General features: G+C 46.2%; 1 protein-coding gene across 3 annotated transcripts; it reads right to left on the reverse strand.

Moving 5' to 3' along the window:
• Positions 1-85: 85 nt before the first annotated feature.
• GSS (glutathione synthetase) lies at positions 86-27489 on the reverse strand. 3 transcript variants are annotated; one of them, XM_002830244.4, is made up of 13 exons: positions 27368-27489; positions 23332-23468; positions 17568-17713; positions 14549-14624; positions 14106-14245; positions 13331-13447; positions 8598-8678; positions 8418-8495; positions 7231-7297; positions 3583-3777; positions 2999-3080; positions 1055-1244; positions 86-608 (listed from the first exon to the last, which is right to left on the reverse strand). In XM_002830244.4, exons 2-13 carry the CDS (start codon positions 23458-23460, stop codon positions 485-487), a joined length of 1425 nt encoding a protein of 474 aa, XP_002830290.1. In that variant the 5' UTR covers positions 23461-23468; positions 27368-27489; the 3' UTR covers positions 86-484. The 3 variants fall into 3 exon arrangements, with proteins under 3 accessions (XP_002830290.1, XP_009231806.1, XP_054398161.1); XM_009233531.4 differs by having other exon boundaries at positions 86-899; positions 27368-27454; XM_054542186.2 differs by having other exon boundaries at positions 26362-27369.
• Positions 27490-27540: the final 51 nt, after the last annotated feature.

The following is a 27540-nucleotide window of genomic DNA, read 5'->3' on the forward strand; positions in this document are numbered from 1 at the left end:
ACTTCCCTGCTCTAATACATTTAAGTGGGCTAACGTAGATTACAGCTCCCCGCTCCCCTCTATGCACAAAGTAAGGAATCATCACTGAATCAGCAATGCAGTTTTATTTAAGGCAGAATTAGGGAAAGGCTATGCCCCTCCACTCCCCCTCCTCCTACCACTCAGTCCTATCCCAAGTCAGTCAGGCACTGGAACCTGCTGAAAAGGCTGATGAGGGGCTGACAGGAGTGGGGCAGGGTTCATGGACCTTTACCTCAGAGCAGCTTCCCCTCAGCTATACCCACATCTCAAGGATTTGGGGGCCTCTAGATCTCATCTAAGGGAAACACAACTTTTCTGATCCTCAGATGGAGAGCTGGGGGAAGGTACCAGTATTTACCCTTCCATAAAAACTTTGGAGATCTTTAGGAGGATACCCCTCAGGAGGGCTAGGAGAGGAATGACAAATACAGAGGATAGAAGGTCCTGTGGCCTGGTTGTGCCCTCACACAGGGTATGGGTTGTCCAGGACTGCCACTCCCGCTGCCACACCACCATCTGCATGCTCGATGGCTTTGGTTCGAAGTAGATGCCCCACGTGCTTGTTCATCACGAGTGTCTTTTCCTGCCTATAGAAATGGAGGCAGGGGACACACATCACCTGGACTCAGCCCCAAACCCAGGACCTTCCCTGGACCCAGCTGAGCAGTACATGGGTAACTGACTATACCCAAGAAAGTGCTAGGATTTTAGAGTCTCTGTTCCTCTCTGGAGTCTCCTTCTAGTCCTACGTTGTCAAACCATATGTTCTGAGTCCTCTTGGTGCTATTTGGAGTTTCCTTCACGGTTGCAAAGGACTTCTCATCAGGGCTTCATCTGATACCCTGGTGAGGTGGGCAGGTCTTGGGTCCTTGGCCTCACTTAATAGAAAAAGAAACAGGTAATAAAGCTAGGGACTGGCAGAGCTGGCACTGAAGCCCAGGATTCCTGACTCTTTCCAGTGTTCCCCTCTAGGCTCACTTGGCTGGCACTCTTGCAAGCAGGTAGTGGAAAGAGCTTCTCCTGATTGGCTCACCTGACATAGACCCCAAAGATGCCCAGCTCTGAAATGCACTGGACCACTCGGGCAGGGCTGCCAGGCCGTAGCAGGCAATTCTCAAAAGGCTCAGGTTCGATCTTCTCCATGAGGATGTAGGAGGCCCTCTCCTCACTGTCCTTCAGCTGTTTCAGGGCCTGTACCATTTCCTCCCCATATAGGTTGTTACCTGCAATGAAACTGGCCAGTCACCCTGGACCCTCTGCCTACCTCCTCTATCCCATGCCCTCACTTTTGGGGCCACATAGGCAAGTCAGCAGCCTCAGTTCCTGGCACCCGCTCTGTGAAGCCAGGGCATATCTGGCTCCCCAGGAGGGAAGCTCACTTTGACAGGAGAACCCTTACTCATGCAGTGAACACATCTTCCACTACACTGTTCCTCCCTGGTTCTCCTCCTACCTACAGCTGTTCCTTCTCAAGCTCCATTACTGGCTCCTTCTCTTAAATGCTGGGGTCCCAGGGGAATTGGTCCTCTACGCTTGCTCTCTCCTCCATGTACATTTTCCCAGGGAGATCTCTCCTATTCCTGAGTCTCCATCTATACCCTAAAAATTGTTAACTTCTGGCCGGGCATGGTGGCTCACGCCTGTAATCCCAGCACTTTGGGAGGCTGAGGCAGGCGGATCATGAGGTCACGAGATTGAGACCATCCTGGCCAACATGGTGAAACCCCATCTCTACTAAAAATACAAAAATTAGCTGGGTGTGGTGGCGCGCACCTGTAGTCCCAGCTACTCAGGAGGCTGAGGCAGGAGAATCGCTTGAACCTGGGAGGCAGTGGTTGCAGTGAGCTGAGATCATGCCACTGCACTCCAGCCTGGTGACAAAGCAAGACTCCATCTCAAAAAAAAAAAAAAAGAAAAAAAAAGTTAACTTCCAAATATTTAATGCAGGCTCCCTGCTTAGACATCATATGACTGCCCCGCAAACAAACTCAACTTATCCAAGCAGAATTTATTCCTTCTGCCCGAACCTGCCCCTCCTGGACCTTCCTACTCCCAATCAGGCAAAAGGTACCCCTGAGTGATATTTAACTCCTCCCTTCCACTACCCTCTCACTATCTAGGACATGTCTCTCCAGTTGACCCCATAGTCATAGCCCTAGCCCAGGCCTCTACGTTGCTCTTCTGAACAACTGTATCAGCCTCTTCCATGGTCTTTCTGCTACCAATGTCTCCCCTCATTCCAGGACATCTTCTACAATGCAGAAACTTTGTAAGTTTTGCAAGTTCCCACCACTGCTAACCACTTGAGTCCTGGATTAATGTGTCCCTTCCTGGCTTAAAACTCTCTAATGGCTTCCCACTGCCCTTAAGATAAAATCCAATTTCTCAGTATATATTCAAGGCCCTTTATAATCAGGATGCAAACCATTTTTTCAGCCTAAATCCCTGTCCCCTCCCAGCTCCCCCTCCAGCCTCACCAGTTTCTCATTAACCTCCAAACATCCCACACTTTCATTGCCCAGTGCCTTGGCTTGAGGTTGTCCCTTTTGTATGGAACACTCTTCCTCCTTTCCACCTGGGAAATTCCTACCCACCTCTTCAGACAAAGATTAAAAAAATCCTCTCCTCTGGAGAGGCAGACATGACCCCTGACCTCAAGGAGTTTCAAACTAGAAAGGAAAACAGACATGAATTCTCTCCAGTCTCCTAATATGACCCTACTCCACTTCCCAACAATCTACCCACAGGCACCTCAGGTAAAACTTGTCCAAACCCTTCAATGCTGGTTAATCAAATTCCCCTGTGCTCCCGGACTTAGTCACAGGGTCTTAGGGGACACTGTCCAACATGTGGCCTGTGTCAGTTCCAATAGTATCCCCCATGCCCAGGACTGTGCCCAGAGTAAGTGCCAATGAGCACTGGCCACAGCCTGCTAGTCCCTCTCATTGAGGAGCCCTGCAAAGGGAGATTCACCTACCTCCACCCTCTCTCTGGGGCTTTAGCACAAACCGGCTAGGGGCAGCAAGGGCCTCGGCGATGGCCTGGTCCCCTTCTTCACCCTGGCAGGAGGCAGAAAGCAGTTATCAGAAGTTTAAAGGCTAAAGAGGCAAGAAGCTTAGGTCCAGCTGGTTATGCAGAGCAGCATCAGAGGAAGAACAGGAGGGAGAACAGCCACAAATTCCTTCAGGCGGAATGCTACTATCTGGATGACACTCCCAACAAACCCCCTGCAGCAGCCGACGCAATGAGAACAGGCCTTTCTTTAGCAACAGCTCAGGGCCCTGGAGCAGGCAGCCTGATACACTTCTCAATTCTTGCCACCTGCCTTAGTCCCTTCCCTCTGGTTGCCATCCTCATCTCTATTTTTGCTGAGGGAGCTTACAATGGATTCCAGCCCCCATCCTTCCATTATGAGGCTGCCCTTCTGCTCAGAGTTCTAGGGGTTCTCCAGAGCATCACCAACCCTTGTCACAATGTCAGCTCCACCCTCCCCAACACATTGGGCTCTAGGTCGCTGCCACCTAGGACGCCTGTGGTAGGAGAAACAGGCTGCCCACATACCACATCCAGTGAGTAGAGGCCAGCAAAGGTGGCGCGGAGGCGGGCCACAGCCTCAGGCTGGCCAGGGAGCAACATCTCCAGCATGCCCGGCCTGCTCAGCTCCTGCTGCACCTTCTTAGTCCCAGCCAGCTGGGTGGCAATGTCTGGGCACTTGGCAGCACGTGACCTCTCCAGCAATAGACGTGCTTCCCAATTCTGCAGAGGGAAGAAGACAAAAGGAATTCGACTTTATTTTACTTCGGCTGACGTTTACTGAACATCCATTAGGTGCCAGGAATCATGATTTATATCTTCACCCTCATTATCACCCAGGATCATTGAAACATCCTTGTGAGCCAGGTGTGATATGTTATAGTTATGTATCATTGTGCCAGACTGTGAGCCCCTGCAAAGGCAAGAATCCCCCAATCTGTGGGAAACAATAGAAGGTGTAAGGGTAGAACACTTGTCTATGTGCTCAGCTTCCCACTGTGTTCCATACTCCCTACCGTGGCCTTCAAGATCCTTCAGGAACTGGCTCCTGTCTACTTTTTCAACCTTGTACCATCCCTGACTCCTAGTCTCCGCCATTCTAGCCACACAGGCCTGTCATTCCTCAAATCACAAAGCTCTTTCCCTCCTCTAGGCCTGCAGTGCTTTTCCCTCAACCTGAAACCCCCTTCCTTTCGGCTTTTCCCATGCATAGCTGGATCCTTACCATCCTTACATCTCAGCTCAGTGTCGCCTTTTCAGAGAAGGCTTCCCTGTCCACTCTATTTAATGTGGATTTCCCATAATTCTCTATCTTTTTACCCAGTTGTTTCATTGAAAGCAGTTACCTGAAACTAAAACACAAACATGCACACATGCATGCACACGCACACACACACAAACACAAACACACACACACAAATCCCAATTTTTTTTCTATTTTTGTTTACTTTTTTTTTCTTTTGAGATGGTGGTCTTGCTTAGTCACCCAGGCTGGAGTGCAATGGCGCAATCTTGGCTCACTGCAACCTCCACCTCCCAGGCTCAAGCAATCCTCCCTCCTCAGCCTCCCAAGTAGCTGGGACTACGGGTGCACGCCACCACACCCAGCTAATTTTTGTATTTTTTGTAGAGATGGGGTTTTGCCATGTTGCCCAGGCTGGTCTCGAACTCCTGAGTTCATGCAATCCACCCACCTAGGCCTCCCAAAGTGCTGGGATTACAGGTATGAGCCACGGTAAATGGCCATATTTTTGTTTACTTTCTGATACCCATTTCCCTGACCAGACTGTGAGCTCCATAGCACAGGGCTCTTATCATTTTCCTCATTTTCTGTTGTAACTCCAGTGTCTAACACAGTTCCTGGCACTTTGTAGTTGCTCAATAAATATTTGTTGTTGTTGCTGAATAAGTTGAAATTTGAGTGGGGTTCTGAAGGACAGGTAGAGCCTGACAAGAGAGACTCAATAGGGAAGGGATACTCAGGCTAAGAGAATAATATGAACAAAGGCCTCAAGTGGGTGATCACAGGATGAATGGTTGATTACCGCAAGAGCTGAGTGTATAAAAGGCAAGGAAACAGCAGGGGATCATGCCTCCCAACTCCGGTTCCCATTCTCATGCAATGGGGAGACAGTCTGTCCTTGGCTCCAGACCACTGCAAACGGCACACAGCAGGATCAGGTCTCTCCTGTGACCCCCACCCAGTGCTGTCCTTCCTTTGATACTACTGGTCCACCTGTAGCACCTTCACCCAATCTTCAGCAATAACCCCAGGAACCCAACTACTAGTCTGGCATTCCATGCAGAATCACAGGTGACCAGAACATCAGAAATAAACCCAGAGAAATACCCCATTATGTTAGAAGCAGGAAAGCAAAACCAAAGATAAGCAAGGACTTGCCCAGGGTCACCTAGCAAGTCACTAAGCCTTCTAGATCTCTCTCCATGTCTAAACCTGCTCTGAGCTGCTCAGTTCCCTAAAAATGTCTACCTCTTGGCCAGGCGTGGTGGCTAACACCTGTAATCCCAGCACTTTGGGAGGCCAAGGTGGGTGGATCGTAAGGTCAGGAGTTCGAGACCAGCCTAGCCAACATGGTGAAACCCTGTCTCTACTAAAAATACAAAAATTAGCTGGGCGTGGTGGTGGGTGCCTGTAATCCCAGCTACTCAGGAGGCCGAAGCAGGAGAATCGCTTGAAACTGGAAGTCAAAGGTTGCAGTGAGTCGAGATCGCACCACTGTACTCCAGCCTGGTTGACAAGAGCAAAACTCTGTCTCAAAAAAAAAAAAAAGGTCTACCTCTTTAAACACTACTTTCCTTCCTTGTTATCTCAAACTCTTCTAAGTTTTCTTTGTCCTGTTTTGAAATCTAGACCTATTTTTCTTTTCTTTTTTTTTTTTGAGACAGAGTCTCGCTCTGTCAGCCAGGCTGGAGTGCAGTGGCACAATCTCAACTTACTGCAACCTCTGCCTCCCGGGCTCAAGCAATTCTCCTGCCTCAGCCTCCCGAGTAGCTGGGATTACAGGGGTGTGCCATGACGCCCAGCTAATTTTTGTATTTTTAGTAGAGACAGGGTTTCACCATGTTGGCCAGGCTGGTCTTGAACTCCTGACCTCAAGTAATCCACCTGCCTCGGCCTCCCAAAGTGCTGGGATTATAGGCGTGAACCACCATGCCCGGCCTAGACCTATTTTTCTAATAGACAGTTTATCTCTCCTGTAGTCAGCAAGTTGCCACCACTGTTAACCACCTATCTAAAGAAAAGGATGTTCTATCGAGATGCCACCTCTGTAGAGCCTCCTCATACGGAGCTCAACCCTCGGGGGGAGTCCTAGATGAATTACAGACCTAGAAGGAGCCCCCTCAGTTTTCTAGTGTAGCTCCCCCAGCTCATAGAAACAGACCTAGAAAGGGTCAGGAACTTGCCCATCATCACACAGAGGCAGTCAAGCTCATGACCTCCAGCTCACTGCCCATGGTATTTCTAAACTTATTTCCTCCTTTATCATCTCCCAGCTGAGAGCAGAGCTTCTTAGCCTCTCCATGATGTGGATGTTAGAGCAGAGAAGAATGGGAATACCATTGGCCTGAAAGTCAGAAAACCTGGGAACTTCCTGTGGGGGCCTTAGAGAAGCCTCTCCATCTCTTTAAACGTTAGTTTCTCCATCTGTGTAATGCGGATAATTATATGCCTCACCGAGTGATTGTGAGGGTTAAATGAAATAATGGATGTGGAAACGAATGAAACTACATGGTAGGATAGCAAAATGAGGTGATATTACTGTTATTAACATGAATGAGGAGATGATAAAACTTTCTGATTCAGATAAAGGTAAGAGTTGGCAGGAAAAAAATTGTCAGCAGTACACTGGAACTGGCTTACATCAACCAGTGAGAGCTGATTGTTGTTAAACATTTGCCAGCACATCTCTGGAAACAGTGTAAATGGCTGAAGCTCTGTGGATTCCTGAGGATTCAAATTCTAGAAGACTGTGTTTGTAGAGTGAGAGGTAGCAAAAGGCTTGAGGGAAGATAGGAGGTTCTAGCAGCAAGCTCCCTGAGAAAGAAGTGAAGTGAGGACTCGGAAAATCCAGGTTGTTATAAGCCTGAATTGGGTCTCGGTGGAGCTCTTGTGGGTCCCAGGAGGCAAAGAATGGTCTCACAGAAAATACCAACCTGTAGACTGTACTGACGAGGCATGTAGCCATCCCGGAAGTAAACCACAGCAATTTCCTGGCCATCCCTGGAACACAGGATGGAGAAGGCTGCTGTGTTAAATTATAACTGATTTGTTCAGTGGTTCAATATATTTCAGGGTGCATCAAGACGAATTTGGCTTTTTCAAAATTCAGCCCACAGTGGGAGCCTGGTCAGGGGTTCACTGGAACCAGTAAAAGTAGATATCCACACTACCAGGGCTTCTACTGAAAACAGGGAGGTGTGCCGTACAGAATACTTTAGAATATTCTAGATTTAGAGTCATTCTAAGAAGGCCAGAAGGAACAAGAAGGTCTCTAGAATCAAATTTGGTAAATGCATAAAAATGTTGGCTCGAAATTACCGAGCAGCAGAATCATACTGCCATGTGTAGTAAAACACACTTTATATTTCCACTGCTTAAAGCAGCTGAAACCAGACTGAAAAAGTTTTTAATGGCAAGGGTGAAGGTGGAAATGCAAACATGTAAAATGATGAGTCTGATTAAGACACAGACTTTTTAAACGTCTTTTCCTTTCTTTTGACCTATTTGATACTGTCTAGTTTATCTGAAAAGTAAATTAACTACTTTGTTTTGTTATGATAAAAGCACATTTTGAAAAGCAGTGAGTGGTATTGTGAAATTCCATGGACAGTTTTAATTTTAACAATCACAAAGGTCTAGGTCTATATACATGTGCTGCAATGCTACCGAAATATGTAGCACTAAATCTACCTGGTGGTGGCCCCTACAGAGAAGGATAAGGCTTGGCTTGGAACACAAATCCAGGCCCGAGCTCAGACAGTGGCATCCAGACCAATCACAGAATAAGCCAGCTGCTCCTCTTCCTCCCTGACTGCCCAGCTCAGCTTCTCAAGCCTGACCTCACCTTACTAAGAGGGGCAAGAAAACTTTTGGGAACTTAGGGCATATGAAAACTAAGATGATCTCTAAGGAGACCCTGATCCAGAATGTCAACAGCTCTGATAGAAGCACAGTGTGGCTGGCTTTCTCCAAAATTTCCTGGGAGGATGAGATATTTCAGAAATTATGAGAGAAGGAAGCAAGCCATCACATCTCCCAGAAGAAAGAATCATTTTGGGGAAGAGGGTGGCAGGATGAGTTTCATAAACCAGCCTTCCACTGGATTCTTGGGAATGCTTACACAAACAGCCTTCGGTCTTGGTCCAGAGACCCCTTTTCAGAGATATCTTCAAATGTTCGTCGGATCACATGGATGTTCCTGGGAAAAATGGGCAAGAGCCAGAGGGAATGGATGATATGTTCTGAGTGCGCCACCCCCAATCCTGGAGCCACACCTAGAAGTCCCCCTTCCTTTACTTACCTGGCCAGTAGCTCATTCTCTATGGCACGCTGGTCAAATATGTTTCTTTCCTTCTCTTGAGCAATCAGTAGCACCAGAGCACTGGGGAAAGAGCACAGGTGGCCCGAGGCTACTATAGAACTTGTTTTTCCTTTGTTTCTCCCCTCAACCCCCGCACCACCCCACCTCCTGGAATAAGAATAAGAACACGGCTTCCCTGAAAGAACAGATGTTCCCTCTCTCGGGAACCTTGAGATTACCTCAGGCATAGACACCTGATGCTATCACATATGATTTCCTGAAAATAGAAAACTTCAAAAATGAAGATGCTTCTGACCCTTCTCCAGTGGGCAGATGAAATATTGTAATGATGTCATGGGTTGATGAATTTCTGTGCAAATTAAAATTTAGATTTAAAACCATCTCAAAAACCCAAGAGGACTTTTTCTTAGAACTTAACATAATTCTAAAATCCTTCTGGAAGAATAAACAAGTGGGAGTATTGAGGAACATTTTGTAAAAGAACAATGCAGGGGGTCTGGGGCTAATGGCTCTATTATTAGATTGTAAAGGATACAATAAAGGAGTGTGGTTCTTACACGAAATGGAACCCTACAGAAACCCACAGAGCCAACTACAAACAACTACATTATCTCCTGGGCCCTCCCAAGATTCCTGTAATGTACACAGGGCCACGTTTGATCTCATAGTATTAATGAGATCACTAGGGCTTACATGGCTTCTTCCTCTCTGATTATTCATGTATTTCTTAAAGAGGCAGGGGCTTGAGGACTCAGGGAAAAGCTTATGCCAGAGAACTATCTGTTTGGCTGCCAGCTAACATATTTCCGTTGTCAAAGATAGGTCCAGTCCCCTAACAGATTCCTAGGGCGAATGCTCAGCAGTACCAAACTCCATTTTTTTTTCTTTTACATTTTATTTATTTTTTTGAGACGGAGTCTCCCTCTGTTGCCCAGGCTGGAGTGCAGTGGCACAATCTAGGCTCACTGCAACCTCCACCTCCTGGGTTCCAGCGATTCTCCTGCTTCAGCCTCCCGGGTAGCTGGGATTTCAGGTGTGTGCCACCACCCCTGGCTAATTTTTGTAGTTTGAGTAGAGATGGGGTTTCACCATGTTGGCCAGGCTGGTCTCAAACTCCTGACCTCAGGTGATATGCCCGCCTCGGCCTCCCAAAGTGTTAGCATTACAGGTGTGAGCCACCGCGCTCAGCCTCCAAACTCCATTTTTGCTGTGACTGTACTGCTTTGTGTCTGTGGCTTCTTCCTGAGACCCATGGAACCCTAGGCTTTGGCTTAGGATTCTAAGTGTATATTCCCTGACCTCTTCTATTTAGCCTCTCTTGTCTATCTCTGCTTCTCCCGACCTTGGCTGAACCTCTTGGTCTAAACTCTGTTTGCCTGACTCCTTTCTGCTTAGCCAAAATATAGGTCTTAGTAAGTCCCCTCTCCTGGTTTGCCTGAAATCTCATGAGGTCAGACGTGACATTAAGCTGAGTCTTGGCTTTGAGTTGGGTGCCTGAGAGACAAACTAAAAGTGGTGCTCTCACAAGTCATCTTGCCCTGAGAGAGTCCTAAGGGCCAATGGCTTTGCTCTTCACTTTGCAGCCTAAACTGTCCCGCTCATGGGTGAGGGTGGCAGTTGGCCCAGGCTGGCCCACCTCCAAAAAGAGGTGGAGGAGGAAGGCTGGCAGCTGGAGGTTAAAGAGGAACTGCACACCCCAGCTAATTAAGTCAGTCTGCCAACTGCTAAACAATCAGAGCTGGGCTCAGAAAACATATTTGACCTCTCCCACCTTCAGTTCTGAGCAGTTCTCAGCAGTCTGTTTCCTAGTAGGAAAGTTGTCAGCTAAGGAAGCATGCTGGCTGGGGGTGAGGACCCCTGAGTGCTAGTCCTGGCTCTGCCAGTGACTTGTACTGTGTCTTGGTAATTGACTCGGGTAATGCAATTTCGTTCCTTGGGCCCTGGTTTTCCCATCTATAAAATAAGGGTGTTATGGCCGGGCGTGGTAGCTCACGCCTATAGTCCCAGCACTTTAAGAGGCCGAGGCGGGCGGATTGCCTGAGGTCGGGAGTTCCAGACCAGCCTGACCAACATGGAGAAACCCCGTCTCTACTAAAAATACAAAATTAGCCAGGCATGGTGGTGGGCGCCTGCAATCCCAGGTACTTGGGAGGCTAAGGCAGGAGAATCCCTTGAACCTGGAAGGCGGAGGATGCAGTGAGCCGAGATCGTGCCATTGCACTCCAGCCTGGGCAACAAAAGCGAACTCTGTCTCAAAAAAAAAAAAAAATGGTGTTAAAAAGATCACAGTTCCCAACCTTTTATCACCAGTAGTCCCCTTTTCTTATTCTACTCATTCTAACCACAGGCCCTATGCTTTGAGAGTTTGTCTAAATTGAAATTGTAAGTCATTTTGCAGGCTTCCATTTTTAAAAAATTTTAAAAATTTAAAAAATCATGAGATAATTGATGAAAATTAATCTGCTCTACCAATGCAGTTTTTCAGTCAATACTGTGGAACCCTATCTCTTAGAGGCAGAACAGGGAAGTAGAGAGAACATAGGCTTTAGAGGCAGATGAATTCCATACTTACTGGTTGTGTAACTTTGGGTAAGTTATTCAAACTCTCAGCCTCAGTTTGCTGTTGTATGAATTAAAACTAATACTTGTCAAATGATAGCTATTATTATTATTATTATTATTTTTGAGATGGAGTCTCGCTCTGTTACCCAGGCTGGAGTGCAGTGGGGTGATCTTGGCTCACTGCAACCTCCACCTCCCGGGTTCAAGCGATTCTCCTGCCTCAGCATCCCAAGTAGCTGGGACTACAGGTGCCTGCCACCATTCCTGGCTCATTTTTGTATTTTTTAGTAGAGACAAGGTTTCACCATGTTGGCCAGGCTGGCCATGAACTCCTGACCTCTGATGATCCAACCGCCTCGGTCTCCCAAAGTGCTGGGATTAGAGGTGTGAGCCACCGTACCTGGCCTATTATTATTATTGAAAGTACCACATAATGATCCACACAGATTTTTAAGAACATTTTTCAGATCCATGATCTCATTTAATTCTCACTAACACCCCTTTAGGTATTGTTATTACTCCTATTTTACAAATGAGGAAACTGAAGCTCAGAGAAGAAAAGAACTAACTTGCCAAGGTCATGTGCTAGGTCAGCAGAAGAACCTATCTCACTCTCACAATGGGGGAAGCCAGTTCTGGCTCAGGTGCCACATAACTCCTACCTACCAGTGCCTAATTCTGGACACACGAGTATTTTCTGTCCACGTTATTGACAGGCTGGCAGGCAAAACCCTCTGCAGCATTTGTCTGTCAGCAGTTCCCCAGCTGACCCATCCCCTGGCTTCACTCTCTTAAAATACAACCTAGCCAATATACTTGAAAGAATATTTGTCTGATGACTTCTAAATGCGTACAGTCTGAGGTTTCTTAGGTCTTAGTGAGGCTTAGCAAGGACAGAGAGGCTCCCTTGGAGGTAAGAGCATGATTAAGAGTGGAGGTTTTGGAGGGAGGTAGACTTTGGGATCTGCCACCAACTCATCACTTAGCCTTAACAATTCACTTCGGTTCTCAGAACCTCAGTTTTCTCATCTGTAAAACGAGGGAGTTGAACAGTATTGACCTCAGAGAGCTTATTATGAGAATTCAATGAGATCCTCTATGTACTGAGCTTAGCACAAGGTGTGGCACTAGTAAGTGTACATTAAGGACTATTAATGCTATATTAACATTGCAATAACTGTTAGTATAGTGGCCCCTCGATGATCTGAAAATCACTTACCTAACATCTTCACTTGAGAAATAGGAAGAAAGCGAAAAATGCCTCTAAGCAGTTAAAAAGGATACCATAAAATTCCGTAGTCAAAGCTTATGCATTTACTCATCCAAGAGGCCCTCACACTCTTCAGACCCAATCATAACAATCTGGATCATTTGTTTTCCCAAACCACAGCAAATCAGAAGGGAGGCATGGGCATGGGGGGTGGAGGATTCCAAATTCAAGCACACCAACAGTAGTCAAAAGTAAGAGCTGAGAATTGGGAAACAGACAAGAAAACTATGAAGAAAATGAATGAGAGGCCAGGCGCAGTGGCTCACGCCTGTAATCCCAGCACTTTGGGAGGCCAAGGTGGACAGATCACGAGGTCAGGAGTTCGACACCAGCCTGACCAACATGGTGAAACCCCGTCTCTACTAAAAATACAAAAATTAGCCAGGTGTGGTGGCATGCGCCTGAAATCCCAGCTACTCAGGAGGCTGAGGCAGAAGAATTGCTTGAACCCGGGAAGTGGAGGTTGAAGTAAGCCAAGATTGTACCACTGCACTCCAGCCTGGGTGACAGTGAGACTCTGTCTCAAAAAAAAAAAAAAAGGAAATAACTAAGAACTTAAAGCCTAGCAGTCACAGCTATTAGTGCAGGCAAACAGCCTTGCATGCCTCTTTAACCCTAGGTAGCACTACTGTATTACAGCAAGCTGCAATTGCTGACAGTCATAATGACGACCTCCAGTTAATAAGAAAAAGTTAAATCATAGTCAGCATCTGTTATTTAAGAAGGAAACCTTAAAATAATTTTGTCATGTAAAGGTATAAGTTTCTATTCCTAGAAAAATCCCCTTATTCTCTAATGATGGCCGGCAAGAAAAGAAGTTGCTAAACTCATAATGCTGAAACTAAAGCAGGATCCTCCTGCTACCTTTTCACACCCTTACTTGGGTGAGCCGTAGAGCTCCCAGGCTTTGGCAATTCCCAGGGCCAGTCCCTTGCTGGGATTATTAGAGAGGATCTTGCCAGCTTCTTTGGTCTTACTCAGGACACTGAGAACATGTCTGTTGGAAGAGAGATGGCTGTTCAGTAATTGGATGGACCTGGAAGACCCCTCTGCCCATGACCTCATATATACAGCAACATGACTCTGATAATCAGCTGAGCACTAAAAAGCATCCTCCCATCACATTCCTGGAAGATCCACTTCAGGTTGGAATATGCTGGGCTGCCCTAACCTTGGCCCCTGGTGTATACGCCTAGAGGAAACCTGAGAGCCTCTGTCCCCACCCCAACCTACCCTAGTGTCCCAGTGAGCTGGAGCCCCTTACTCTGGGCCTCCAGGTGCTGTCTGGAATCCTGCTGCAGACCATCTAAAATCATTGCAACCTGGAGTATCACTGCTGGCTAGAAATGGATGCTACGAGGCCCAGCCCCCAGACAGAAGTCCCTGCATTCCTCTCTCTGGGGCTCTCAAGATATTGTTTCCTCTGCCTGTACAATGCAGGGACAAGACTAGATGAGCTATGAGGTCCCTTTTCTCCCTGACATACCAAGGATCTCATTACAAGTGGAAACTGCTGTCGGGGTGGCCAGGGGCAACATGTGACCCAGGGCCCAGGAAAGCACAGTCATAGCTGGAGTTCCCTCGCCTAGCCAGTGACTGTACACCCATCAGCATGTCACCCCACAGGTATGCCGGGGGCTGCCCAGGGGACCCACCGGTGCACAGCTGGGGTCCGGGAGGCCAGGCCCCCAAAGCTGGCAGAGATGGTGTTGATTTCAATCTGTTTCAGGGCTGGGGAGCCATCTGCGCTGCGCTGGAACATGTAGTCTGAGCGATTCAGGCCCAGGAACACGGTCTGTGGGGAAAACTGAAGGCTGACAGTACCTGCCCAGGGACTGACTCTGAGGACCTAGCCACAGAGCACACAGGTACCATGAACTCTACATAGAGATTAGAGGTACCAGCAAACACTCCCAAGCCCAGTGGAATCATTCTTCTGGTCATCCTAGAATTGGTCACTGGGATAAACCCAGTGAGGACCAGTGAGAGGCAGATTCCCATGAGCTGAGGGCCTGGACCAAATTCTTCCAGCAAAACAGAAAACAAACAGAGATGGGAGGGACAGGTTACAGACTGGAGTAGGGCTGGGAATGGTTACCTGGGCAATTCCCTCTTTTAGGACTTGCTTGTGGATGTCAAAGAGACGAGCGGTAAAGTCATCCTGTTTGATGGTGCTGGAGGAAGAAACAGAGAACATTTTGCAGGCTTAATTGGACCTAAAATTTCAAGGAGTCCCATCCTCAGTCATTGACTCCTGAATCCTCTCTGAGTCTACTGGCCAAAACGTGAATGTCCGCCCCAATGTGGTAGAGAATAGTGGCTAAGAATCCAGCTCTAGACCTGGGTTCAAATCCCAGCTCTACCACTCACTAGTAGGCAACCTTAGGGAATCATTTCACCTCTCCATGTCTCAGTTTGCTGATCTTTAAAAGGGAGAAGAATATAATTATATTTATATCATAGAGTTGTGGTAAAAAGTCAATAAGATATTACATTCAAAGAATTGAACATACTGCTCCGAAGAAGAACTAGCAAATGACATGATATTTCTATTCTACTTGAATAGCTCTGATGGTTGGCAAGCCTTCTGGTTGACCTAATACTAACTCTCCATAGCTTTTCCTACACTCTGCGACCTCCCAGGGTGAGCCTTCTCCTCCTCCTCCACGGCAGCCCTTGGAGATTAGAAGACAGCAGTTATGCCCTGTGCACCAATAAGATTTTTCTGACCCAAGCTAAATATCCTGGGTTTTTTTTGTTTGTTTGTTTCTCCTTCAACTAGTCCTCATATGATGTGATTTCCTCAGGGAAGCCTTCCCTATCTGAGTCAGATCCCCCTGCTATGTGTTCTCATAGAACTAAGAACCACTCCTTTATAGCACTGACTGCAGTTGCAATTTTACATTTTCTTTGTGTGATGATTAGTGTCATCTCTCCTGTTTGACTATAAACCTCATGAAGGTAGTGGCTGTGTCTATGCAGGCTCATCATCATAGCCCAGTGTACTGCCATGACATGTGACGTGTTAGGGGCCTATCCAGTATGGTTTTCTGGAGCCTCAACAAGAGCCACAATAAGAAGGAATCCACAGGTCATTAACATCACACTTACTGCCCTTTGAGATTCAGGGTGGATTCTGCACACCTGCTCAAGCCTGGCTCACCTTGTTACAGAAACGTCACAGCAGACCAGTGGGGGAAGCCAAGTAGCCCAGGCCTGCCCTGAAGTTCCTCTGCTCCTCAGCCAGCTCTCTCCCAAGGGTGAGCTCTGTCATGCCAGCCCTTGGTTAGGAGGAGAGTCCCAGCTGGGCTTCAGCCTCCAAGGAAGTTGAGACACACTTTCCTTTTTCTGAAGAGGTGCTCCCCTTCATGTGTTGTAGGGGCTCTTCTCCCTTAGGAACTAGGGTTTATATGTGTATGAGAGGAGAGAGGAACAGAGAAGGCAGGGGTTGCAAAGATGAGCTGCAAGTCTCCTTCCTAATTGCATCATTAGGGTTCATAAGCCGGGCTGCTCATGTTTCCCACAATCCAGGATTGCAGGTACAAAGCTGGGCCCATTGCAAGAAACAGCTCAGGCGCAAGGTGGTGGGCAGATTCATACATTCATGACTCATTGGGTTTTTGGCTACAAGTCAATGGTTTCCAAGCTTCTTACCATTATGACCCCTTCTCATATTCACCCACACATTTTTAAAAGATTTTGTCTCTAACAAAAGTCTAATTTCTGTTGAAAAATTAATCAAAGACATGCAATTACAGGTTGGATATCCCTTATCCGAAATGCTTGGGACCAGAAGTCTTTCGGATTTTGGAAGATTTGCATATACGTAATGAGACACCTTGGGGATGGGACCCAAGTCTAAACACAAAATTCATTTGTTTCATATACACCTTATAGCCTGAAGATTATTTTATACAATATTTTAATTAATTTTGTGCATGAAACAAACTTTTGACTGTGTTTTGACTGCACCTGTCACATGACATCAGGCATGGCATTTTCCACTGGTAGAGTCATGTGGTGTTCAACAAGTTTTGAATTTTGGAGCATTTCAGCTTTTGGATTTTTGGATTAGGGATGCTCAGCCTGTACAGTATATACACATCTAGCATGTATATGTAAATACATAATATTTCTAGATATTTAATTCTACAATGAATATATATACATATATATATGTATTATTATTTCTTCTTTTTTTTGAGATGGAGTCTAGCTCTGTTGCCCAGGCTGGAGTATAGTGTCGTGATCTTGGCTCACTGCAGCCTCTGCCTCCTAGGTTCAAGCGATTCTCCTGCCTCAGCCTCCCAAGTAGCTGGGATTATAGGCACCCGCCACCACACCCAGCTAATTTTTTTGTATTTTTAGTAGAGACGGGGTTTCACCATGTTGGCCAGGCTGGTCTCAAACTCCTGAACTTAAGTGATCCACCCACCTCGGCCTCCCAAAGTGCTGGGATTACAGGCCTGAGCCACTGTGCCCAGCCTATATATATTTAATTCTAAAATAAATAAAGAAATTTTAAGAAATTGCCCCAGAATCTGAAGAAGAAAAAAAAAAAGATCAAGGGAAAGAGACAGAGAAGGGTGGATGGGCTGAACCATTTCAGAGGTTGCTTCCTCATGCCCTGAGTGTGGCCCAGTCTGTACCCCATCCCATCCAAAGATGAGAGGCCTGAGGTGACAAGAAAGGGTCGCTGGTTAGGAGAAGTAGAAAATCTGACTTTAAACCAATAACCTTCCCTACCTCTGTTCTCCTCCAAAACTAGGCTGACTTCCCCTAATTCCAAATGGAAATATCAGTCTTCAAAGTAGGGTGTCACATATTACAGAATGTCAACAATGAAAGGGATCTTGGATTTAAGCCAATCTCTTCATTTTTCAGATGAAGAAACCTTAGGCCCAGAGAAGGAAAGGCAGTGGCTTGAGGCCATATAAATAACTGGTTGAGCCAGGATTAGAAGCCAGCTTTCCTGACTCCTATGACTTTTTGTTCTTTGGAGGTACCTTTCCTCTATCCCACCAAGTCAGCTGACACAGTAACACCTCACGGCTCTGCAATCTTCCAGTTCCTTGGCTCTGGCAGCTCCTGGCCCCCCATGCTTCACTGTCCCCTACCTGGAAAGAGTTTGCTCCAGGAAGGCAGCGTTCTGGCTGACAGCATCCACTAGCAGGTTGAAGTCCATCTGCACAGCATAGGCTTGCTCCAGCAGGGCACTGGGGACCAGTGAGGGGAAGAGCGTGAATGGAGCATAGCTCACCACCTGTGATCAAGAAGAGAGAATGGGACAGAGGTAGGGCACCTGTGAACCAGCTGTCTTCCTGCAAATGGAATTCCATGGAAAGTCTGGCCTACATTTACTGAGGACACACCAACTGTAGATTAGTGGTTACCTCGGGAGAGTGGAAGGGGGAGAGTGGAACACAGAGAGCTTCCAGATTCTGTGATAGTTTATCTCTATGTATTAAAGAGAGAGAAGCAAGAAAGCAAAAAGCAAATAACAAAAAGAAACCCACAAGTTATTGAGCACTTACTACGTGCAAGATACTGTTTTAAATACTTTACATAGATTCATCATTTAGCCCTGTGAGGAAGATACTATTATTATCCACACTTAACAGAGAAGGGACCTGAGAAAGAGAGGTTAATTGATCCAAAATTATATTCAGCTAGGAAGTGGTGCTGGGATTTGAACCAGGATGGTTAACAGATCCAAAATTATATTCAGCTAGTAACTGGGGGTGCTGGGATTTGAACCAGGATGGTTACTAAACACAACACACACATACATACACGGAAGCCTGCTCCTTGCTGGTTGATGTTCAAGCCCAGGCCCTTCCATGGATCAGGAGCTCATACTCCAGTCTCCTTGCCTTTTGATTTTGACTTGGTTACTGGGTAGGAAAAGTGAACTCTGGTTCCCTTAGTAGAAGCCAGGAGTGTTTTTTCCACCAATGTTAGCGATGGTGACTCAGGTTAACAGGCCTAGAGTTCAGCTGCATTCCGCATTCTTTGGACTTAATCATAGATGAGAAACCCAAATACCATCGAGGACACTGATTCTAGAAGGGAAAAGTGCATTCTGAGATCCCTGCCAACAACTGAACTAGAACTTGGGTAAGAGATGAAAAGAAAATCTTGTGACTTGTATTATGAAGCATTCCTGACTTTAACCTTTAAGTTAATATCAGTTTGTCATTATGGTGGTATAAGTTCATGGTGTTAGAATTTGGTATTTAGATATTTATTTTTAAAGTACTATTTTTTTTTTTGAGGTAGAGTCTCACTCTGTTGCCCAGGCTGGAGTGCAGTGGTACAATCTCGGCTCACTGCAACCTCCATCTCCTGGGTTCAAGCAATTCTCCTGCCTCAGCCTCCCAAGTAGCTGAGACTACAGGTGCGTGCCACCACACCCAGGTAATTTTTGTATTTTTAGTAGAGATGGGGTTTCACCGTGTTGTCCAGGCTGGTCTCAAACTCCTGGCCTCAAGTGATCCACCTGCCTTGGCCTCCCAAAGTATTGGGATTACAGGCATGAGCCACCATGCCCAGCCAAAATATTATTATTTTTTTAACAGGTAATACAAATACATGATACAAAATTCAAAAGAGACATAAGAATATATAGTGAGAAGTATGTCTCACTCTCATTCCAGTCCCCTGGGGAAAACACTGGGCCCCAGCCACCCAGTTCTCCTCCCCAGAGGCAAATGACAGACTAGTGTCTCACACATCCTTCCAGTCATCTTTGTATTGATATATATGTATACATATATATTTTCTCTTTTTTTCACCCCCAAAGCAAACTATACTACATTGTGCTTTTTAAATATTTCCTTATATGTTCAAATAGAACATTTTCATTATTTTTAATTGCTGTATAGTATTCTACTCTTTGGATATACCATAATTTATTGAATCTAGTATATAGGTGGTTTCTTTATTTTCCTATTACCATTAATGTTTCAATGGGTATCCTAGAATATACATTCTAGATATTTTTGTATATGAGAAAGTCCATACATTCTAAATTTTTAAAAGTAAAAATATCAAGTAATTCAGGTAAATCTATTTTAAATTTTGGTAGATAATTTCTAAATTACCCTTCTCAGCATCTTTTTTTTTTTTTTTTTTTGGAATAGGGTCTTACTATGTTGCCCAGACTGGAGTACAGTGGCTATTCAGAGGTGCCATCATAGTGCACTATATCCTCAAATTCCTGGGCTCAAGAAATCCTCCCGTCTCAGCCTCCCAAGTAGCTGAGACTACAGGTGTGTACCACCGCCCTGGCCTCAGTATCTAAGATAAAACTGAGGAAGGCTATTTGTGAGAATAAGGTTTATTCAGTCTGAAGCCTTTATGAGTTAGAATGGGAAAGACTGCAGATTACATAAGGGGTGACCTAATACCCTGAGTAGCTATGTGATGACTACAGGAGCATTTCCTTGGCTTGAACACATAGAGCTCTGTCGCCCCCAACAAGTCTCATCTTGGCCTCAAAAACTCAGAGTTTTTCTGCTAAGACATCCCTCTGCCTCTGTCCCAGGACTCATTATGCCCTCCTGAATTTAGGATCAATAGTATATAGCTGTTCTTTGCTATCTACAGGCTAAAGGCTGAAACACACAATCTTCTCACTTTTGATAGAGACATTAACATAAAATAACATTACTGGCAAGGCACAGTGGCTCATGCCTGTAATCCCAGCACTTTGAGAGGCCGAGGCAGGCAGATCACAAGATCAAGAGATTGAGACCATCCTGGCCAACATGGTGAAACCCCATCTCTACTAAAAATACAAAAATTAGCTGGGCATGGTGGCACACACCCGTAGTCCTAGCTGCTCTGGAGGCTGAGGCAGGAGAATCGCTTGAACCCAGGAGGCGGAGGTTGCAGTGAGCTGAGATCGTGCCACTGCACTCCAGCCTGGCGACAGAGCAAGACTCTGTCTCAAAAAAAAGAAACATTATTCTACTATTTAAAAAAAACTATAGCACATGCATGACAAAATTCTGCTTTGTAGCCAGGGAAGCAACAGGGAGTGATAGGAATTGTGGCAAAAAGAAGGACTTGCATCTTCTCTAAAGGGGGCAGCCAGAACTCTGCTCTAGCCAACTGTCATGCAGGAAAGTAGGCCAGAGTTACCAGATGATATAATTTTTCAAGACAAGTTGGGTTGCTAGATTTTTTTTTTATTTCATGATTTTTTTTTTTTAAATGTTGGCTCTGACTTTTTAAAAATACTCTGGTGAAAAAAACTGTTAACAATGCTTGCCCCTGGTCAGGGAAACAGTGGCTGGAGGAAGGGGACTTACTCTGTACTGAATACCCTTTTGAATTTTGCGCCCTGTTCAAATGTATTTGAATGTATTACTTATTGTAAAAAACAAATTAACTCCCCAAACACTGCAGGAGCCAAATACTCAGCCTAGATATGGGTAGTTTGCAGCTCTAATCTACAGGATAAAGTTCACACTCCTCCTCCACCCAGTAGCTAAGGCCCCGTGGCTGTCTGACGCTGGCCTGCCTTCTTTCCCACTATATCCACTTATGCGCCCTGCATTTCAGCTGCATTCTCTTGAACATTTTTTTTTTTTTTTTGCCTTTTCCTACTTTTGGGTCCTTGCTATGCTGTTCGTTTTCCCTATTTGTCTTTTAAGGTCTAGTTCAAATACCACCCCCCATCTCAATCATCTAATCATAATGAACTACTCTTTCTTCCAGCTGTCCTATATAGTATCTTGGGAGAGGAAAAAAAGCATGGATGTTCAGAGCATGGACTCAGGAGCCAAATTCCTTGGGTTCACATCCTGGCTCTGCCAATTATTTTACCATTTAAATGACCTCAGGTAGGTTACTTAGCCTCTCTGGGCTTCAGTTTCCTTATCTCTGTTGTGGTGAGGAGTCAGTGATTCCAAAGTGTTTAGAATAATGCCTGGCACATACTAAATACTCAATAAATGATAGTTAACATTGTGTAGCAGACTGCCTGTGTCTTCTCATAGAGCTGACGTTATTTAATTTTGTTTTGTGGTATGTTCTCTAACTAGACCAGGAACTCCAGAGGCTAGGGCTCTGGCTGACTCACCTCTCTGTCCTCAGTGCCTAGAATGGCCCGGCATAGAGCAGGCATTTGGTAAAGATTTGGAGTAAAATCATTCTCTCTCTCTCTCTCTCTCTCTCTCTCACACACACACACACACACACGTACATTTTTCTGACTTTTTTTCTGGATTAGAAATCTCATTGTGGATTGCACCTTTTCTAGGCTCCATTACCTCCCAGAAAGACCAAGTGTTGGATCTTCACACGGTCCCTATTGATTAGCAGAAGAAACAAAAGTGTGGAAGGGAAAATGCTTCATTTTAGATTCATACAAGTAATTCACAAAATCTAGGTTGACAGCCCAAGCAATTCTATTCCATACCATCAGCCTGCCTTAGGTGACAGATATCGTCATTTACTTGGGCCTTAGCAAACAATTACTGACTGTGGACTCTATCAGGCCTGCATTAGGTTCTGGGCACACAGAGACAAAAAAGGATGGGGCTGGCTAAAAAAAGAAAAGATGTTGGCAGCTCTTTAGTCACCAATATGGTCTTAAGGTGTACTGTTAAGTTAAAGAAAAAAAAGTGGGCAAAAGGAGGCTGGGCATGGTGGCTCATACCTGTAATCCCAGCAATTTTGGGGGGGCAGAGGCCAGTGGATCACTTGAAGTCAGAAGTTTGAGACCAGCCTGGACAACATGGTGAAACCCTGTCCCTACCAAAAAAAAAAAAAATTAGCCAGGCGTGGTGGCACATGCCTGTAGTCCCAGCTACTTGGGAGGCTGAGGTGGGAGAATTGCTTGAACCCAGGAGGTGGAGGTTGCAGTGAGCCGAGATTGTGCCACTACACTCCAGCCTGGACAACAGAGCGAGGCCTCAAGGAATATATTTACTTGTTATTAGTTACTTGTTATGAATAAGCCATCTGAAAGGATCAACAAGAAACCAAAACACAGGCTGCATTGGGGTAAACTCTTCTACCCTCTGAATTTGAACCATGAAAATGTCTTACCCAGTCACCAAACTAAAAAAGATTTTTTTTTTCTTTTTTTCCCTAAGGATGAGGTTTTAAAAAGGTGTGGTTTGGACTCAGCAGTTCTACTTTTACGTATTGAACCTGGAGAAACACTCACATAGGTGCCCCAACAGACATACGCATGGATGTTCCCTATAATGCTATTTATGGTCATAAAATCATGAGAAATCACCTAAATAGACATGAGTAGAGGGAAACTAAACTGTGATACACCCACATCTGGAATACTATGCCTCAGAATGAAGATGACCCTAATGGAAGGCATTAAAAAGTTCTAAGACAGACAAATAAAAAACCAAAAACATATCATAGAATAATATATATGATACAATTTGTTTTTTTAAAAAAAAGACATATTTATATGTATACTTATCTATGTATATAAAGGCACAGAGAAAGGCTTGAAAGGATATATCACAAACCAGTTACAGAGAAGGTAGAGTGATTATGGGGTTTTCAGTAATAGCTCACTGGGCAAAGTGCTTCACATGAATCACCCTGTAATTCTCTTACCAAACCAGTGAGGTAGGTCCTATTATTATCCCATTTTTACACCTGAAGAAACTGCAGCTGACAGCGGTTAAGTAATTTGCCTAAGTCATACTTCAAACCCCATATTTAAATTCGATTACTCTAGGACACTGCTTTTTCACTTTCTACTTCTAGAGATCAATTTTAGTTACTGGAAAAAATAAGGCAAAAGAGATACGGTCCCTGATGCACAGGAGCGACCCTCAGCCTGGCCGGGGCCAGACAGCGGGCCATGGTGAATGCTGTGGGGAGGAGCTAGGGGCTTACCTCCGAGGAAGCGGGCTCCTGTGAGGTCCTCAGCAATACTCCCTCAGCCAGGGCCCGGTCCACGGCCTGCCGTGCCAGCTCCTCTAGCTGCTGTTTATTCTGCAAGAGGCTCCCCCAGTTGGTGGCCATCCCAACACCTGCAAAAGATGGAGAGAAGAGACTTGGTGACAGATGGCCTGAAGCCCAGCAACCACTGAAACTGGCTGGCGGCCACCCCCAACACAGCAGGACCCTGACCTCTGTTGGAAGGGAACAGCGTGGTATACAGGAGTGAACACTGGCTGGTTCTAGCTCTTAACAACTTCCATGTGCACAAAATAGAAAGCTTGACAAAGCATTTCCACTGCCACTTTCTCTTTTGATTCCTAACACAATGGCATTATTCTCACAGTAAGGAAGCAGAGGCTTGGAGAGGTGAAATGACTTGCCCGAGGTGATGACTGGTATAGCCTGGACTTGAACCCATGTCTCTGGACTCCCAGCCTAATGCTCTTCATTGGAGAAAGAAGCACTAATATCAGATGTGACTGGGGCAAGTTCCTTCCCCTCCCAGAGCTACAGATTCCCTAACTGTGAAACAAGAAGAAAGGGGTAGATCAGTAGTTTCCAAACCTGGCTGAACATTCTGGGGAGCTTGGGAAAGAATAGATTCCTGGGCCCCATCCCAGAGACTCTGATTCAAGAGGCCTGATGGGAAGGATAGGTTGAGGCTTTGTATGTTTTTTTTTTTTGATATGAAGTCTCACTCAGTCGCCTAGGCTGGAGTTCAGTGGCTCGATCTTGGCTCACTGCAACTTCTGCCTCCTGGGTTCAAGCAATTCTCCTGCCTCAGCCTCCCCAAGTAGCTGGGATTACAGGCACGCGCCACCACACCTGGCTAATTTTTTGTATTTTAGTAGAGACGGGGTTTCACCGTGTCAGCCAGAATGGTCTTGATCTCCTGACCTTGTGATCCACCCGCCTCGACCTCCCAAAGTGCTGGGATTACAGGCGTGATCCACCACGCCCAGCTAAGGTTTTGTATTTTTAACAAGTTTTCCTGGGATAGGAGTCACTGCAGTACATTATTAATTCCCTTCAAGCTCCAACAACTCATGTCAGCAGATCTCAAATAAATTACATGGGAAGGGGGAGGGAGCTCTTTGTGGAATACCATGAAATGCGAATAAGGTGAACTCCTCCCTTATACAAACCAGAAGGAATCTTAGTAGCAGGAAATGATTACATTCCATGTATGAACATTTATCATCAAATCACCAAAAGACAGAAAATATTTTTGAGAAATCACATTAGCAAGATGGAAATTGCTGAAACCCAAGTGTCCAATGTAATAGGAGTTGTCTGATTGGTTGCCCAGAGACATACAGAGGTGTACAAACTCACACCCTGATACTCATTCATTTTTCAGCAGGCCTCAGGAGTTTAAGATCTGGGTAAAAATCTGGAAACACAGTCATTAATTTTGTTCTGCCCTGTTGCCATTTAACAGAACATGGCTGCCCAACTCAGTGGTCCCCAGGAAGGGAGCTAGAGAATAATAGGAAACCTCCATCACATTCAGCTCTGTCCCCCTGTCCCCATGACAGAGCTAGTGCCAGGCCAATTATGAAAGTCTGCCAGCCTCAGCACAATGCTTTGAAAGAATGCGCATGTGATCTCAAGAGGGTCCTGATAATATCCCTGTTGAGTGAGACATAGATGAGGGCAGTCATAGTAAAGAACAAGGCTCAAGTCAGACAGACAGACAGACCCGGGTTTGAGTCCATAATAATACGACTTCTCCCTTTCCCTTCTTTCCTTTCTTTCCTTCCTTCCTTTTCCCTTCCCTTTCCCTTTGCCTTTCCCTTTCCCTTCCCTTCCCTCCTTCTTTCTTTCCTTCCTTCCTTCTTTTTCTTTCTCTCTTTCTCTCTCTCTCTCTCCCTCTTTCTTTCTTTTTTTTTTTTTTTTTTTGGCGGAGTCTGGCTCTGTTGCCCAGGCTGGAGTGCAGCCGCACAATCTCTGCTCACTGCAAGCTCCACCTCCTGGGTTCACGCCATTCTCCTGCCTCAGCCTCCTGAGTAGCTGGGACTACAGGCACCTGCCACTATGCCCGGCTAATTTTTTGTATTTTTAGTAGAGACGGGGTTTCACTGTGTTAGCCAGGATGGTCTCGATCTCCTGATCTCGTGATCCCCCACTCTCGGCCTCCCAAAGTGCTGGGATTACAGGCATAAGCCACCGCGCCCAGCCGACTTCCCTTTCAAGTAAGATTGCTGTGTGGATTAAAAGAGAAAAATCAGTGTGAAATTTATCAGCAGCGTTTGAAGCTCTATACATGAGACCATTTTTTGGCTGTACTCGCTTTACAGGTAGGAGGAGACTTGTCAGAGGTCACACAGAAGCTTAGTGTCAGAGCCAGGACAAGAACCCATTATTTTGACATTAGAGTAATGAAACCCTCCATGAGCCCCCATCGTTCTACAACTCTGGAATTCCAACATCTGTTTGCTGTTGGGCTTTTATTTAGTTGGCAAACACTGATTTGCATTTAATGCCACTCCCTTGACTAGGTACTGGGGACATGGAGGAGGATAAGACATAAAAATAATCACATGGACCAGGTGTGGTGGCTCACACCTGTAATCCCAGCACTTTGAGGCCGAGGCAGGTGGATCACGTGAGGTCGGGAGTTCAAGACCAGCCTGACCAACATGGAGAAACCCCATCTCTACTAAAAACACAAAATTAGCCGGGCGTGGTGGCACATGCCTGTAATCCCAGCCACTCGGGAGGCTGAGGCAGGAGAATAGCTTGAACCCGGGAGGTGGAGGTTATGGTGAGCCAAGATCATGCCATTGCACTCCAGCCTGGGCAACAAGAGCAAAGCTCTGTCAAAAAAAAAAAAAAGAAAGAAAGAAAGAAAAGAAATCAGATGAAGGTGCTAAGTGGGCCCTTTGTTTTTCTCATTCTACAGCCTCAACCCTCCCTTGGCTTGATTTATGTTTTGCTGATGACATTCAAATCTACATCTTCACAGCAAAACTTTCCTACCTTCAAATTAGAATATCCAATTGCTTCCTGCGAGTCTCCATACAATCAGAATAGAATTTGTTGTTGTCTCCCACAAATCTGCATCTCCTCTGATGAACCCCACCCAGGTACCAAGCCTTGAGTACTTCTTTCCTACATCTCACTCTCCCCAAATCCTGTGGATTTTGCTGCCTAAGTATATAGTACTTTGAATTCCTTTATTTATCTCCATTTCCAGTGTTTGTAGCCTAGCCTCGGCCACTGTCATCTCTTCCTTGGGCATGAAACAGATTCAGAGTGAGGTATCTTCAGTGACCAGGACATGTCGGCCTCTGTCCCCCTTCCAGGACTTGGCACGTGCTGTCTTCTCTTTGGAACTCTCCCCACCACTCCTGATCAGGGCCCGCGATTTAGTTCCGGAAGCTGTCCCTGTTCTCCGCCCCGGGTTTCTACATTCTACAGCCCATCACTTTTCCCTGTACCGCAGGAACAGTGTTTGTCTTGATCGCTTCTCTACCTAGTAATTAGCCGCGCTTAGTACTGTATTCATCACATGAATGAATGAAGAATGAATGACAGACGGGCCAGATCACCGAAAGCCTCAAAACGCCCACAAGGAAATCGGTCGGACTTTATCGCCAGGACTTAGGCCAGTGCCTGGAAAGGCCCCGAGGCAACGACACAGTCGGCTGCCCAGGCTGGCCCCATTTCGCGGGCCCGCTCGCTTCCACCCTGGACAAAGTTTGGCCCTAATCGCTCCCCGTTGTAGTTCTAACTGGCTCCAGCCTCACTGGCCTACAGGCCCCGACACCGGCCCGATCTAAAGGCAGGTGATCCGGAAAGTCTGGGATCAATGCGCGCCAGCCCAACCCCCTCACTAGACACTAGTTTCCACGCGCATACGAAGGGTTTCAGCCACAAGATCTCCCGGCCTCCGGAGTTCCAATCTCTTGCCAGACCCCTCCCTCACATCGTTCCTCCCGAGGAAACGTGACCCGTGCCGGCCGCCGTGGCCGCCCCAACCTACTCTTTCGCCTTCCCTCAGCGCACGGTTCTCTCGGCCCTCGCGCCGCTACCCAGGCTCAGGGGGCGGGGCCTCGATGCGACCCAGTGCGCTTGCGCGGACCTCCCGGGCTAGGCTTAAAGAGCAGGGCGGGGACGGAGACCCATACCTTTGGCGCTGAGTCGCGGCCAGGAAGG

The sequence above is a fragment of the Pongo abelii genome, chromosome 21 (genome assembly GCF_028885655.2).
Source record: "Pongo abelii isolate AG06213 chromosome 21, NHGRI_mPonAbe1-v2.0_pri, whole genome shotgun sequence".
In the NCBI taxonomy this organism is placed as follows: Eukaryota; Metazoa; Chordata; class Mammalia; order Primates; family Hominidae; genus Pongo; species Pongo abelii.

Excerpts from the sequence above, each read along its gene's own strand:
- GSS (XM_002830244.4), bottom strand. The coding sequence starts at position 23,460 with ATGGCCACCAACTGGGGGAGCCTCTTGCAGAATAAACAGCAGCTAGAG. Across the intron at positions 3,778-7,230 it reads CTCGTCAGTACAGTCTACAG|AATTGGGAAGCACGTCTATT; the intron begins GTTGGTATTTTC and ends TTCCCTCTGCAG. Across the intron at positions 609-1,054 it reads ATCTTTGGGGTCTATGTCAG|GCAGGAAAAGACACTCGTGA; the intron begins GTGAGCCAATCA and ends CCATTTCTATAG.